Raw genomic sequence first — 16,317 nt, 5'->3', positions numbered from 1 at the left:
TAATTAAAGCATCGTGATTAATCACAAAAACAGTATGTAATTATATATGTGTTTTCTGATGGTCCCAGGTGACCCCTGTGAAAGGGTCGTTCGACCCCCAAAGGGGTCACGACCCACAGGTTGAGAACCGCTGCCCTAAATGAAGGCCCTCTGCCTGCCCCAGGATGCTGCAGTCCGGCTGCCCTGTCCTGTAATGACGGGCTGTGTTTTCGGGGTGTCCGTATCCTGAGGGTTGGGATGTACGTTTCCTAGCTCTGTGCCAGATGATGAAGGTCCTGATGGTGTGACTGCACCATTTTGGAAAAACCAGCTGGAGGTCAGCCAGGCCTGGCTCAGCAGATAAGGGTGTCCTTGGCCCTTCATCGGGCAGCTTTTACCTAGAGCTTTTGCAGCAGGGGGCCCTGAAGAACCCTTCACTCACCTTCTAGAAGATTCTCCGAAGCATGGGCTAACTGGCACTGTTACCCCCACAGGCCCCTTGGGCTCTGCCACATCTGGAGTGAAGCCGTTCTCCCTTCCTCCTGCCCCTGGCCCTCCAGATATTATTGCCCAGATTCTGCCCAGGAGCCTCCCTTGCTTTGCGGGGGCTGATGCACATAATGGGGAGGGGATTGCAGCCGAGAGGCCTCCTTCCCTCCGTAGCCCCTGGAAAATTCCTTGAGACAGACCTTTTGCAAGGGCATCCCAGCACAAGGAAGACTCCACAGGCTACAGGTACACGGAACACAGCCCACTGGCCTGCCGGCTCCCGGGGGGTGAGGCCAGGTCTTACTTGGCCCACGGGAGATGCTCAGGAGAGTTCAGTGAGTGAATGTCAGAGACCAGCTGCCTGTTCATCATGCAGAACCTGGCACGGGGTCCACTCCCTGCTCAGCATCCGTCACTGGCTCCCCACTGGCTCTCAAAATCCATGTCCAGTCCCACTCCTCGATTTGGCAGTGTCTCAGCACCCCTTCCTCCACGCCTGGAGCCCATCCTAAGTCTTCCGTAATCCCTCTAGTTCTTCAGGTGGCTCTTCTTATAAAGGCTCCACCCTCATTACCTCGCCTAAACCTAAGGAACTCCCAAAGGTTCTACCTCCAAATTACTATCACATGTGGGGATAGGACTTCAACATATGGATCTGGAGGGGACAGATGGTTTGGTGGAACAGAAGGAAGCACAGAGATCTCCCCTTTCTTTTGTGGGAAACAACACAGGTAGGAAACTGGCACCTCCAGGCTGGCCTCGGGGTCAGTGGCAGAGTCAGGACTAGAACCCGGGTTACCTAATGTAGGATCTCTTGCCCTGAGTGAGTAAGTGAGATGCTCTCTAAAAGTATGGCTCAGCCCTAGCCTAGCTCGTTTGGCTCAGTGGATAGAGCGTCGGCCTGCAGACTGAAGGGTCCAGGTTTGATTCCAGCCAAGGGCACATACCTCGGTTGCAGGCTCAATCCCCGGACCCCAGGGGCGGGGGGCCAGTGCAGGAGGCAACCAAATTGATGTGTCTCTCTCACATCGATGTTTCTCTCTGTCTCTCCCCCTCCCTTCCATTCTCTCTAAAAATCAGTGGGAAAATATCATCTGGCTCGCTCACTCCATCAGTCTCTAGGTGAGGACACACACACACACACACACACACACACACACACACACAGTGTGGCTCAGTTCAGCAGCTTCTTGGTTTGTCTGAGCCAGCGCCTCTATGCAGTTAGTGAACACTTGGCTGCTCCTAGTCTCATTATGAGAAAAGCCGGGAAACAGTGTCATTCTGTCTCTAGGCCTTGGTTACCCTCCGTGGCTTTCTCCCCCTGGGTTTGCGGTGGTTTTAATAACCTCCTACGCGGAGCCCCAGACACAGGATCGCTGTCTGTCATCGCCGCAGAGGTGCGAGTCCACGGAGCACATTACCCTATGATTGCCGTCCCACCGACATCCGTGACTCACCAGATGTGGAATCCAGATGTGGGGAGCACAGGCTGTGTCAGCACACAGGGCTGCCAGAGGGGCCCCGAAAACCTGCACTATGTCCTGAAATGTCTAGTCACCCTGACCCCAGATTGCGGACCCCATCATGACGAGGGCTCGATGACACGTGTCCTCCTGCCCCCTCCACGTGAGAGGGTCCGCCCTCTCGATCTCGCCCTTTTCCTTCCAGCGGTGGCTCCGGGCGAGGCTGCCCTCACTCCCGTCTCTGGGTTGGAGTTGAGGTACTTCCTTAAGCTGGGGCCGGTTATCCTCCTTCTCACACGTGTTGGCCCTGTCCCTGCCGTGTGCTGGGCGTGTCCTGCTGAGTGTGAGCATCCCTGGGTGGATGCGGGTCCAGTTTCTGCCCTGACTCAGTTCAAAGTTTCTCCGGGAAGAAGAAATTAAAGACGTAATATCACCCACTCCGTGTGATGGGAGTTGTGATGTGGAAAGAACAGTGCCATAGAGCATGTGATGGGTAGGGGGGCAGCGATGGGGGAGGGACCACCGCCTGGTCTAGAGAAAGCCTCCTGAGAAAGATGTTTGGCCTGGCGCCTAGAGACGGATGGAGTGAGCGAGCAGAGGTGGCGGGTGTTATGGACTAGATGTTTGTGTCCTCCCAAACTCCTGTGTTGGAATCCTGGCTGCCCAAGAGTGATGGCAGTAGGCGCTGGGGCTTTGGGGTGATAGGTCATGAGCGTGGAGCCTCGTGAATGGGATTTGTGTTTTTAGGAAAGAGACCCCACAGAGCTCCCTAGTCCTGTCCGCATGTGAGGGACCTGGAAGGGGGCCCTCACCCAACGAGTATGTGGGCTCCCCGATCTCAGACTTCCGGCCTCCAGAACTGTGTTCAACACATGTTTGCTGTTGTAAGCCACCCCGTGTGTCGTATGTTGTTACAGCACCACCGTGGACTAAGACAGGGTGGGAGCTCTTCCCAGGCACGGGAAACAGCACACGGAAGCCCAGGTCCCGAGAGGGCACTGAGGATTGAGTTTTGAGTGTGAGAGGGAGACGTGAGAGATGAGCTCAGAGAAGCAGGCGGGACAGGTCGCCTGCAGCGCTTAGAGTCGCAGTAAACCATTTGGAGGCCTGGCCTCCATTGAGAAAACGATTTTGTCCTCTGAGAACCTACCAGCCTGTGAGCAGACTGCCGACCTAGGATGGCCATTGGCTGTGCATCTGGACCAGGGAACCTGGAGGTGATAGATTTGAGAACTCATCACACCTCTGCCCCAGCACAGCTGACACAAGTCACCTCCGCAGATTCAGGGACCTGGGAGAGTCACTTCCCTTCTCTGGCCATCGTTTTCTCAACTCTGAAACAATGGCGTTGGACCACGTCCTCTCCAAGGTCCCTTTCAGACCGAAAATAAAGGTAGCGCCCAGCACAGAGTCAGGGCTCCATAAGTGCTTGCTGAATGAATGGACTCCTTGCTGGGGTGCCCACGGTTCTCGCCGGGCGAAGGCACCCCATCCTAGTGAGTCAGGGCTGGTGGCTCTCTTTGCCTGTTAGGGACCCACTGAAGTACTTCCCTAGAGGGGAGTACCCTTGGCTCTGGGGAGAAGCTGGCTCAAGCTGGCTTCCAGACTTGGTGAGTAGAAAGCAGCGACAGCCTGGTCAGGAGTCAGCGGCAGTATAACTCGGGCATTGTCTAGTTTGCCGTGTGTGGTTCTTTAATTTGTGAGGGATCCCGAATGCCCCCGACATGCGGAAACTGGACACTTTGCTGAACAGATGTGAACTGTGCACTCTGCAAGGCGGGTGCGTGGGAGAGGGCGGAGCCCAGCTGGCTGCCAGCAGCCACACCCACTGGTCCTCATGTAAAACAGCTGCACAGAATCCCCAGGAGGCGGGTCTAGTATTCCCCTCGCTTCTCAGAGGGGACACTGAGGAAGGTTCCCTTTGCTCAGTGGGTCCTCACCTGGGCCTGCTGTGTGTGCCAGGCCCGAGCTGATGCTGGGAGGTGCAGGAGAGAAGGCGCCTCCAGGCCAGGCTCTCTGGAGATCGGAGCCCACGGGAGCACGCTCCGGGGAGGAGGCGGCAGAAACCCAACCCAACCACATACGGACCGTTCAGTGACAAGTGTGACACCACCAGAGGGGCAGATGCCTGGGCTCTGAGGCCCTGTGCCAGGAGGTCGGGGAGACATCTGGAGGTGGTGAAGGAGTCCCCAGGCAGAGGCCTGGCCGTGCAGAGCCCTGTGGTGGGAGGGGTTCTGGCTCAGCACCCAAGTACTGAGGTCCTGAAAGAAAGTTCTCAGAGCCGGAGGAGAGGGCCAGGTGAGGTGCAGGGTTCCTGCGAACCTTGCCAAGGATTCTGTCTCATCCCAAGACTCTCAGGAAGCAGTAAAGGCTGGAAAGAGGACTCAGGCTGAGGGGGTGGGGGTGGGAGGATGGATTGGAGGGGGTGAAAGTGGGCGTGCAGAACCCGGCAGTAAATGATGCCATAGCCCAAGACACAGATGATGGCGTTTGGTTCATGATGGTGGAGGCACAGAATAATCTGGACACTTGGGAGGGTCTCTGAACATAAGGGCTGGGTATGTCACCCCACTGCTCAACCCTGCCCCCCCCCCCCCCGTGAGCCTTTCTCACGTAGATGCAACCACTGCCTGTGCTCCCAGGTGATCTGCCCCCGATCCTCCTCTGCCAGGCTCCGGTTGCCCGGGTCAGACTGGTCTCTGCCTGTCCTGAAACATGCCAAGATGCATCTACCTCTGCCGTTTGCAAATTCTTTCTTGGGGGCGCTGTTCTTCCCCAGATACCATACACTCAGTCATCTCTTCAGGGCTCTGCTCAGTGCCTCTTACCTGACTGTAAATGAAAGTGCTCCCCTGGCTCCAGCCCAGCAGGCATGCTCAGCCCCTCAGCCTGCTTTTCCTCCAAAGCACCTTTCCCCGTCTGACACATATTTGTCTATTTATGGTCTTCCCCCCACCCCTGCCTCCCGCTTCCTTCCTACCCCTGCTGCCAAGTGTAAGCTTCACAAAGACAGAAACTTTGTTTTATTGGTGTCTCCCCTGCCTGGAAGAGTGCCTGACTCACACAGTAGGGACTCGTGAAATATTGTTAACCAAGTGAAAAGATGAATGAATGGGCTACCTTAGTGTGACACATACGTACATATCTAAGTAGATATGTATGTATGTTATTTACACGATATGATAACCAATGAAGTTGAACTCATTTTCTGATACTTAGTGGCAATTCGTATCTCTCCTTTGTAAATTGTCATTTCATGTCTGTTTATTTTCCCTGTGAAGATGATGATACTGTTCAATTTATGTGCTCTTCATATATTACGAATAGACATGCTCCCTACTTTAAAATGTGCATTACGGAATTAGATCCTGTTTTAGTTGAAGGTGTCTGAAGTGCCTTTAAGGTTGAAGAAGTCACTGATGTCCGAATCATTTCCTCCCTCTGTTTCTCTAATTCCACTTGGTTCGCAGAATTGGACGCGTGTGCTCTGGGGGACCACGGTTGCGAGCATTCCTGTGTGAGCAGCGGAGACTCCTTCGTGTGCCAGTGCTTTGAAGGGTATCTGCTCCGGGAAGACGGGAAAACCTGCCGATGTAAGTTTTTAGCGGAGTTGGCTCCATCATTGTGTCTGACCTCTGCACGAACCCACCATCCCGATCTCTGTGTCATCAGTTGCTCTCAGTTAGTGCCGCATGACCACCAAATGCAATGTGGGATCCTGGGTGGGATCTTGGGTCGGAAAAGTGACAGCAGGTTAAAATTAAGGAAATGCAGCCCTAGCTGGTTTGGCTCAGTGGATAGAGCATCAGCCTGCAGACTGAAGGGTCCCGGTTTCGGTTCTAGTCAGGGGTACATGCCCAGGTTGTGGGTTCGATCCCCAGTAGGGGGCGTGCAGGAGGCAGCCGGTCAATGATTCTATCTCATCATTGATGTTTCTATCTCTCTCTCCCTCTCCCTTTCTCTCTGAAATCAATACAAATATTTATGAAACAAAAAAATTAAGGAAATGCAAACAAACTATGGACTTTAGTGGATATTAGTTGTTGTATCAATATTGGTCTGTGAATTTTATAACATGTATTACACTAAATGAAAATGTTATAGGGGACACTGGGTATGGGGGTTTACGGGAGCTTTCTGTACTATCTTTCCAATTTTTCGGTGCATCTAAAACTCTCCTAAACAATAAAGTCCAGTACAAAGAGCACAAGCAAATGCACAAATGAGAAAAGTCATGGCCAGAGCTATAACGGAAGTTGCTCACTAATGCCTGAGGCAAGAAGCAGTGGGTTAGTAGCGTGGCTTCACGGGAAGATGGACAGTCTGAAACCCAGGGTTCTATCAACTTCTGTCTCTGCCACTTATTACCTGGGCAAGTTGCTTAACTTCTCCGCACCTTTGTTTCTTTATTTCTAATAATGCTGTTGTTTCCGGGAGCACAAATCCCTCAGAGAGACCACCGTATGAGGAGGCCATTCTTACGTCTCAGAAAGCAAAGCCTCTTAGATGGGCCAAGTCCCTCTCTGTATAGTCAAAGGGGAGTGTGATGCTGAGCAAGGGATTTCCATCCCTATCAATCACCTTTTCTCAAGCTGCTCAGAGCACTTCTCAAAGGGCAAGCCATGTTTACAGAGATGGGTAACCGGAATGACTACTCTCGTTTTAAGGCTCCGGAGGGTGATGTGACTCTGAGTCACGTCATGTGTCGGACAAGGCCAAACTTAGATTTCAGTGCTGCTCATCTAAATGGAGGTTTAATTTCCTAAGTAAACACCAAAAGTGTTTCCCTTCTGATAGAAGAAACTGCATCTGCAGAAAGCTGGTGAGGGACTGCATTTTTATGAGACACTGAATTAGATGCTGGTGAGTGAGGACGGTGACGACAGTGAGGAGGTTTGAGTCAGGCCACATCAGAGCCCCCGAACTTCATCCTCAAGTTCACCCTCCTCCCCATGGGCCCCTGAGCTCAGGGGACTCTGGAGCCTGGGGCTGAGATGAATGGATCCTCTGAGGTGACGCTGGGGAAACGTTACGTTGATGAAATTGTTTTAAGTCGCTCTGCTGTCCTCAGGGAAAGACGTCTGCCAAGCAGTAGACCACGGCTGTGAGCACATTTGTGTGAATAGCGGGGAGTCCTACATCTGCAAGTGCTCGGAGGGCTTCCGGCTCGCTGAGGATGGGAAACGCTGCAGAAGTAAGTGAGCTCCAGCGGAGCTGAACTTGTCCCTCTGTGGGATGTGGTTATATAACTTCGTTTAATCTTAAAGATCTTCCTTTGCAGTTCATGTCACAGTTACAGGTTCCTGCCGTGGGCACTCCGAAGGGTTTTGCTCGTGATCAGGACAGTCGACCCTTAGTTGTTAGGAATTTCTCGGTCGAGGTCCCGAGACATCAGGCTCTTTGCTTCTTTTCATCCTCTCCCCGCTGTTGGCCCTCTTCCCAGGAGCTCTGGGGGTGCTCAGAGCCTCGCACAGTGCCTGGCTACTCATGGGACTGCATTAGAATCTCTGTGAGCAATCGTCATGGGGATCAGAGGTTAACTATGGTGCTTTTTCTTCTTGGAGGCCCTCAGAAGTAAAGGTTGTGTGTGTGTGTGTGTGTGTGTGTGTGTGTGTGTGTGTGAATGGATGGATGGATGGATAGAATATGACTATGGGGGTTGGCAAGTCTGATGTCTGCAGGGCAGGCTGGCAGGCTGGAGCTCCAGGGGAGAGCTAATGTAGTTCTAATCCAAAGGCAGTCTGCTGGCAGAATTCCCTCTTTCAGGGGGGCATTAGTCTTTTTTAATATTTTTTTTATTGATTTCAGAGAGGAAGGGAGAGGGAGAGATAGAAACATCAATGATGAGAATCATTGATTGGCTGCCTCCTGCACTCCCCCTACTGGGGACCGAGCCCACAACCTGGGCACCTGGGCATGTGCCCTTGACCGAAATCGAGCCCAAGACCAGGTCCTGCAGGCTGTCACTCTATCCACTGAGCAAAACCCGCTAGGGCTCTCCCCTCCCCCCTTAAAGCCTTCTACTGACTAGGTGAGGCCCACCACAATATGGAAGATACCCTACTTTACTCAGTCTACTGATTTAAATGTTAATCTCATCTGAATTGCTTCGTTGCAACATCTAGACTGCTGTTTGACTATAGCACAGAAATTAACCATCACAGCACCCGAAGAAAGACAGGGACAGAGACACACGAGCTCAGTGAGGTGGGCATTGGCAGAGCGCAGGGCACCCTGACTGGGTGGCTCAGTTGGTTGGAGCATCGTCCCGTACACCGAAAGGTTGCAGGTTTGATTGCTGGTCAGGGCAGATTCCTAGGTTCTGGGGTGCGTGGGGAAGGTAACCAATCGATGTTTTTCTCTCTCCTTTCCTCTCTCTCTAAAGTCAATAAACATATACTCGGGTGAGGGGGAAAAAAGAGCACAGGACAAAGATTTTTCTCCACAGTGAGATTCTGAGCTGTTAATCCTACTTTGGGGCAGGGGAGGGGCTGGGTTTCAACACTGTCTACCTGCTTTTGTGACCTTCTGTTCCAGTGTGCAGAATGGCCCTTTTTACATCAAGGCACAATAAACTCCTTTGCTTTTTTGGTGGATTTGGGGGAATTTCCTCATACTCCTTTGAGGTCATTGGGGTCATTCCATGTGTCAACAAAGCTGGGTTAGATGTAACTCATTGCTCTCCTCTTCCACCAGCAAGAAGGGCTCCTACCTTGAGCGGGAACTCTGGGGTGCCTGCGGGGCCCTGGCCTAGCTCTGCAGGGCTCACCCAAGGACCTGTTCTGCCCCCACAGACAGCATCCTTTCTACGGAGACCATGTCTGCAATTCTGCCCAATATGCCTGCCCAAGCCGTTTGCGCCTGCTTGTATTTCTATTTCTGTAAATGCAAGTGTACACACAGGCACCATTTATTCACTCAGCACATTTGTTGCTTAGTAATGGTACAACTTCTACCTCTGGAATTTAATTGCTAAATCAAATCCCTCCATTCCACGTTCTAGGGCAGTGGTTCTCAACCTTCTGGCTCTTTAAATACAGTTCCTCGTCGCCTAAGACCATCCTGCATATCAGATATTTACATTACGATTCATAACAGTAGCAACATTACAGTTATGAAGTAGCAATGAAAATAATTTTATGGTTGGGTCACAACATGAGGAATTGTATTTAAAGGGCCAAGGGGTCGCGACCCACAGGTTGAGAACCGCTGTTCTACAGCGTGTTTGGAGGAAACTCCCCTTTAGGGAGCCAATGACAGGAAAGAGCCGCAGGCTTTCTCGCTGTGGAGGGGGAGGACTCCCGACGGTGCCTCATCCGTGTCCTCAGCTTGCTGCGCTCTGGCATCTGTGGAACTTTCTGAGCCTTTTCATTGTACGTTGGTACAGTTATTCCTGACTTCCTCTTATCACGGGACGTCGTGAAGATCAAAGGGCTGTCACTACTTTGAAGAGTTTAAAAATGAGAAGTGTTGATTAGGCTATTAAAACAGGAGTGCGGGGGATGTCTATGGGGAAAAATCAGTAGTTTGGGAAAATCAAAGTCCAGTGCAGGTCGAACAGTTCGAAAAATTAATAATAAATTCAGGACACCGGTCACCCACCTTACCTACCATTCAGGCTTGGGGGAGTGAGAGCTTTCTGTGAGGCGTGTCCCCTCCCCATGTCCTGGGCATTAGACTGAAAGGGGATGCATAGAGGAGGTTTGAACACAGATGGAAAATAGATTGCTTTCGCGATCTCTCTGGACATGACTAGTCAAGCCAGCTGTTTCTACGCTGATGGGATTGCTCGGCTCTGCGTTTTCCTCAGGGAAGGATGTCTGCAAGTCGACCCACCATGGCTGCGAGCACATTTGTGTTCATCGTGGCGATTCCTACATCTGCAAATGCTCAGAGGGATTCATTCTAGCTGAGGATGGCAGACGGTGCAAGAGTAAGTGATCTGAACTTGGCTTTCTGCTTTAATGTGGTTTGGGAGTAAGTGTCTGAATTGGTGCAACATTTAGAAGGGCCATTTGGCAATTATTTAAAGGCAATTCAGCTTGTCGGAGTTTATCCAATGACTATGTGCATGTATTCCCAAAGCTATAGACTGTATATAAGAACATTTTGTGCAGTATCGTTTGTATCAGCAAAAAAATTGGGAACAAGGTCAGTGTCCATCCATGAGAGACTGATCAGGTAGATTATGGTGCAGCTATACAGTAGAATACTATACAGCTGTTAAAAGAGTGAAGCAGCTCTAGATGTATTCCCAGGATGTTTTAGCTGAAAAAAGCATGGAGCTCAATGGTTTTTATAATATATTACCATTGATATATGTCGTAGAGGCTCTCTCTACCATACCATGTATGGTGAGAGAGGGGACACACAAACACACACACAGATACACACATACACATACAGACATACACATATATACATACTTTTTGGTAATGTTTGAATTTTGTTCCATGTGCATATATTATCTTGTAGAAAAAAATTAAGAAAAAGGATAGAGACAAAATTTAGAAAGCATCAATGGTGAGGGAGCTCAGTATGGTGATGAGTCAAAAATAAAGGAAGAAACTGGGGTCTTTGTAGAAAAATTCAAATACCTCAGTCATGATTTCTGGTCCCCTCCCCCCCTCTCCCCCCTACCCCCCCACCCCTCACCCTCCCCCCACCCCCTCATCCTCCCCCCCACCCCGGGGGAGGGAAAGGTCCCCGGGAGAAGCTGCAGCTCAGCATGAGGACAAAGACGCTTTCCCACAGGGCAGCCATGTGATTAATTAGTGAAGATTGTGAGCTTTGGGTCAGACAGATCTGGATTTAAACCCCATTCATACACTTGTGTGAATTGGACAGATCGTTTAGCTTCGCCATTGGCGGTCGAACGACCCTTTCACAGGGGTCGCCTGAGACCATCCTGCATATCAGATATTTACATGACAATTCATAACAGTAGCAACATTACAGTTATGAAGTAGCAACGAAAATAATTTTATGGTTGGGTCACAACATGAGGAACTGTATTTAAAGGGCCAGAAGGTTGAGAACCACTGGTCTAGAGTATGAAGAATAAATAAGATCTGATATTTAAAGGTGCTTAGCCCAGTGTTGTCCCATTCTAAGTGCTTGACAAATGATAGCTGTGGTCATCCAGGCCAGAGCTGTCCGGAGCGGGACCTCAGGGAGAGGGATGGGTTCCTCAGGAGAGGTGCCCTCTGAGTGGCTGCCTGCCTGGGATGTTGCAAAGATGCCAGCAGCAGGGGGGCTGCACAGGGCAACCTTTAAAGGTTCTATTCAACGCTGAAACTCGGGAACTCTGTGAAAAGCCAATCAGTTGACTTAGCTGCCAAGGAAAGTTGGAGTGGCCCTCCTGCAAAGCCCCAGTGAGCACGTGGGCTGCAACCCTCCCGCATCCGAGGGCAGAAGTGGGGCACCTCTCCCCTGACGCCCCTCACTCCACCCAGCGCTCGTTTCCTGGAGAAGCTCCTGTGCCCCTCTGTGCGCCCAGCCGCTGGGTGTGTTCTGTGAGGAAAGGGTAGATGAGGAAGAGGAGAAAAGGCGCTCACTGCTAGAAAACTATTCCAGTGTTTCTGAAATCTGCCAGGGATCCACACGCACTACGCCTGAGTGGCTTTTTGTTTGTTTGTGGGGTATTTTTTTTTTTTTGGTTGATTCAGGAACAGGCTATGAATGTACGTGAAGCTCTGAATTGGCCTTTTCCTCGTTCACTAATAAAGAATCAATAAGGTGAATGATGAGGACAAGCACTTAATGGAGAAAGAGAGGGACCCAACCTCCCAACACACACACACACACACACACACACACACACACACACACACGTCACTCAGGCCAGGCGTAGACATATTTCTGCATGTGTGTGCCTTGTTTATTTATTGTGCTTCATGTTCAAAGATTAGACAGCTGCTTGATATATAACAGAGAATGTTATGAGATCATCCATTTGGATCTGTAAATGTCTTATGCAGCCCTAAGTAACAAAAAAAATCTCTCCACACCCGGATTGCTTAAGTATTTGCATAAAGCTTTTACTGTCAACCATCTGCATTGCCTGGAAAGCTTTCCTGTAGATAAAGAATTCCCAGTGATAATTCATTTTTAAGTTTTTATAGATCAGTAGGGCACAAACAGGCATGCTACCCAATGGACACCACCTCCTTTATTTTGTCAACAAGCATTTGTTGAATACCTACTGTGTGCCAGGTTTGGGGGGTGCAGAAATGAATGAGATATGGCCCCCGATGAGGAGGAACTGGCAGGCTGGAAGAGGAGACCACACACGATCAGCTCTCGCCCAGCGTGTGGGGTACCCTGGACGACACGCGGCGGGGAGCCGGGTTCGTCTTGGTCTCCATCGCAGTCCTGCTGTGCCTCCTGCCTTGCATGAAGCACATGCTCAATAAGCAGGTTTTTGTCGAATAAATGTGTGTGTGTGTGTGTGTGTGTGTGTGTGTGTGTGTGAGGGGTGCACACAGAATAACTGGTACAAGCTGGGTTCCTGTGACGCTCCCTGGAAAAGGTGATGGCTGAGCTGCATTTAAGGATTTCCGTCTCCGCTGTCTGTCAGAATGCCAGCACTGGGTGGGATCAGCCTCCTGGAGTAAAGTTACAGAAGCTTCTGGGTGCTGTCAGGCCCTTCAGTGTCCTTTACACAAGTCCCTCCAGACCTGGCTGTCAGAGCCCAGGGTGCGGGGGCCTGGTTCCCTAGTGTGTGCCTCTGCCGTGCGTCTCTCCCAGCAACTCGTGGCTGTGTGTTATCTAGAGAACAAAGGTGGTTCTCCAAAGTGGCCGTGCCTCCAACTGAAGCATAATTGTCTTCTACTCTTGTGCATAAATAATTGTTTAAAAATCCTATCTCAGCTTTCCTTTCGTTCTTATAGGATGCTCTGAAGGCCCAATTGATCTGGTCTTTGTGATCGATGGATCCAAGAGCCTCGGAGAAGATAATTTTGAGATCGTGAAGCAGTTTGTCACTGGAATTATAGATTCCCTGGTGATTTCCCCCAAAGCCGCTCGAGTGGGGCTGCTCCAGTATTCCACGCAGGTCCGCACGGAGTTTACCCTGAGAAACTTCAGCTCGGCCAAGGACATGAAAAAAGCCGTGGCCCACATGAAATACATGGGCAAGGGCTCCATGACGGGGCTGGCCCTGAAACACATGTTTGAGAGGAGTTTCACGCAGGCAGAAGGGGCCAGGCCTCTCTCCGCACGGGTGCCCCGGGTGGCCATCGTGTTCACCGACGGACGGGCTCAGGATGATGTCGCCGAGTGGGCCAGTAAAGCCAAGGACAGTGGTAATGTGGATGGAGGAGCGGTGGACACCACTCCAGGTTCAGGTTGCTTAAGCTCACGCGGTGGTCACAGCTGGCCACCGGGGTGAGATTCTGCGGGTACAGACTGCTGTTACACACCTCTCCCAAACTGCCCTCGAGAGGCCTTAAGGGGAGTTACGGGGCGGGAAGGATGCAGAAGGGTTGCAGACCGGAGATTAGCCCAGACACAGACCCCACCCCCGAGAAATCATCTACTGCACTGCACCAGCCCGGGTGTGACCTCCCGCGGAGAGAATCAATCCTACACGTGCTATTTACCACAGAAAAATACACAACAGTCCCCAAACACTGGTAAAAATAGATTCCTGGTGGAACTTTTCATTTTTTTAAAAATGTTTTTGTTGGTTTTAGAGAGAGAGGGAGAGGGGTAGAGAGATACATTGATGAGAGAGAAATTTCATCAATAAGCTGCCTCCTGCACTCCCTGCACTGAACCAAGCCCACAGCCCAGGCATGTGCCCTGCCCAGGAGTCAAACTGGTGACCTGTTGGTTCCTGGGTCGACACTCAATCCCTGAGCCACACTGGCCAGGCTGATACTTTAAAAAAACTAACAGCCCTAGCTGGTTTGGCTCAGTGGGTAGAGCGCTGGCCTGCGGACTGAAGGGTCCCAGGTTCGATTCTGGTCAAGGGCACATGCCCAGGTTTCGGGCTCAATCCCCAGTAGGGGGTGTGCAGGAGGCAGCCGATCAATGATTCTCTCTTGTCATTGATGTTTCTATCTCTCTCTCCCTTTCTCTCTGAAATCAATAAAAATATATTTAAAAATAAATAACTAAATAAACAACAAAACTAATACTGCAAGTGAACAGGGAAAGCACAACAGCCTTGGGAGAGCAAATACTCTTGTGTTTGCAAGAGGCAAAAGTTAGCTTTTGAGAAAATCCAACTGTAGGAGATTATGACTAAGCTCTCATTGCTCAGTAGAACTCGCCTCTTCTCCGAGCTGTATGATGCAAGGGGGACTGGGGGTTACTTTATGGTGGGCGGATGTGAAGTGTGACAGGAGTTTGGCCCTTGGAAAAGGAAACCCAAAAGCTAGGTGGTTGGTAGAGACAGCTTAAGGCAAAGTGTCCGAATTCTTTGGGGAGATGAGAAAACCTGAGGTTGTGAAGCAGTTTGCGGAAAAGCCACCTCTTTAGGAAGTTGGTGAGGGCACGTTGCTTTAGCAGGTCCTACAGAGCGGAAAAGGGGATGCACAGACCAGGGCTTCATCCGAGACTTTCCAGACCCAGTGCCGGGCATGTAGCACATGCGTGACTAGTACTTGCCAAACAAGGAGTGGAAGTGCCAGCGAGCCCACGGGTGAGCTCCATCCTCCAGAAAGGCCGGTTCACATCGGCTTCCAGTCACTCTTTGTAAGGAGGCCAACGCTGTGATAGTGCTTCCCTCACTAGTCACACCTTTTTTCTGTGCTCAAGAGTAGTAGCCATGAAGGGTCCTGCCTAAATCATCTGGTGTCCGCTCCCTCCCAGCTCCTCTGCTTCTAGACTAGCTTGTAAAAGCTCATGTCAAACCCATGTGCCCCTAGAGCTGCCCCCTCAAAATACTGGGGAAAGCATCTGTCTCCAAAGACCGTGGTTGGCCCTTTCATTTGTCACATTGAGATCAATCTACCTTTCTTTTTCGCCAACTCACATTTCCACAAGTCACCCCAAGGCAGGTGGTAGGAGAAACATGTTTATTTGGTTCTTGAATCAAGAAATGTATCGGAAGTGACATCTTCTAATGAATTTAATTATTCCTATGCCTAGCTAACACAATCTTAAAATAGTAATTATCCTTTTTGGGAAGTTGTACATAAACTCACTGGGCTCTTAGACAAGTATGCTGAACTTGACTACTGACCTGACATAGACTTAGAATAAGGCATAACTCTTGCCCCTTCGCCTAAAGAGCCATTTTTATGTGTATTTTAAAAAAATATCTAGTCTAATGAATTAGCCATAATAAGATATCAGTGCTGAAAAATTTTGACAATCAAGTAGAACTTAAGTTCTTATTATTTTACTTTCAAATACAGAGTATACAGGGCAGGGAGTCTAATGATTGATCATTTGAAAAGCTTTTGGAGCCATCTTGTATCTCTTTGAATATCTAATGTTGATTCTTGGTTTGTTCTTTTTTCCTGACTTTGGGGCTTTCCAGTCTGCGGGTCTGCGGGTCCTTTTCAGCTTGGCACCTCCTCCCATGGCTTTGTCTTCCCAAGGGCGGTAGGCAGAAGGCAGCCTCACCTGGCCCAGGTCACTTACGCTCCTCTCCAGTACCACTGAGAAGTGGAAACTGTTATGAGGTCATAAAATGCCTCTCTTAGACTTCTCCCAGGAGATTCCCCTTCAGTCATCCATAGCTCCTTTCCACTCTATCCACAGGCTAACTCAAGGAAAAAGTAAGATTTGTTAAGTGACCTTCCCCAGAGCCAAGCAACAGGATGGTGGTCTAGCTCCCAAACCTCTCTTGGATTCCTGGCTTTTGCTCACAGAGCCAACATAAAAATGGTGAAAAAATAAAATGAGGTTGACATGGAAATCACACCATTTAACATCTAGCTTTGGGTGCAGTATACACAACTACAGGCCATGGGAACACAGCTCTAACCACCTTGTTCTTACTTCTCTGCACTGTAGGTATAACCATGTATGCTGTCGGGGTAGGAAAAGCCATCGAGGAAGAACTGCAAGAGATTGCCTCCAAGCCCACGGACAAGCATCTCTTCTACGCCGAGGACTTCAGCACGATGGGCGAGATAAGTGAAAAGCTAAAGAAAGGCATATGTGAAGGTACTAGAGCTTACGTCTAGGAGAGAGCTTAGCAAACGGGGCAGCTGAACCCTTGAATGAGAAATTCTCAACCCATTCCCTCAAGGGGCTCAGAAAAGTGTCTCCCTGCGGTGCAGGGCCAGTGACACCTGTAAACACACGCACAGAGGGCGGAAGAGGGGTCAGAGGAGACAAAAGTAACCGCCAACGTGCGTGGTGATGCTGTGCTGAGCGGTGTGATAGCGCTTTGACACACTGGCATACTCAATCCTCACAAAACTCT

General features: G+C 50.3%; 1 protein-coding gene across 2 annotated transcripts in view; it reads left to right on the top strand.

Annotated features, from left to right (window-relative positions):
- The window catches only part of MATN2 (matrilin 2), a 109,075-nt gene that overhangs the window by 88,175 nt on the left and 4,583 nt on the right, over positions 1-16,317 (top strand). For both annotated transcript variants that reach the window (XM_006104153.3, XM_006104154.2), the window contains 5 exons: positions 5,402-5,524; positions 7,003-7,125; positions 9,742-9,864; positions 12,824-13,237; positions 15,903-16,055. In XM_006104153.3, the coding sequence (XP_006104215.1) occupies positions 5,402-5,524; positions 7,003-7,125; positions 9,742-9,864; positions 12,824-13,237; positions 15,903-16,055 (936 nt within the window). The remainder of the gene's footprint in view (positions 1-5,401; positions 5,525-7,002; positions 7,126-9,741; positions 9,865-12,823; positions 13,238-15,902; positions 16,056-16,317) is intronic.

The sequence above is a fragment of the Myotis lucifugus genome, unplaced genomic scaffold, assembly GCF_000147115.1.
Source record: "Myotis lucifugus unplaced genomic scaffold, Myoluc2.0 scaffold_548, whole genome shotgun sequence".
Classification (NCBI taxonomy): Eukaryota; Metazoa; Chordata; class Mammalia; order Chiroptera; family Vespertilionidae; genus Myotis; species Myotis lucifugus.
This window is presented reverse-complemented; position numbering and strand designations above follow the sequence as displayed.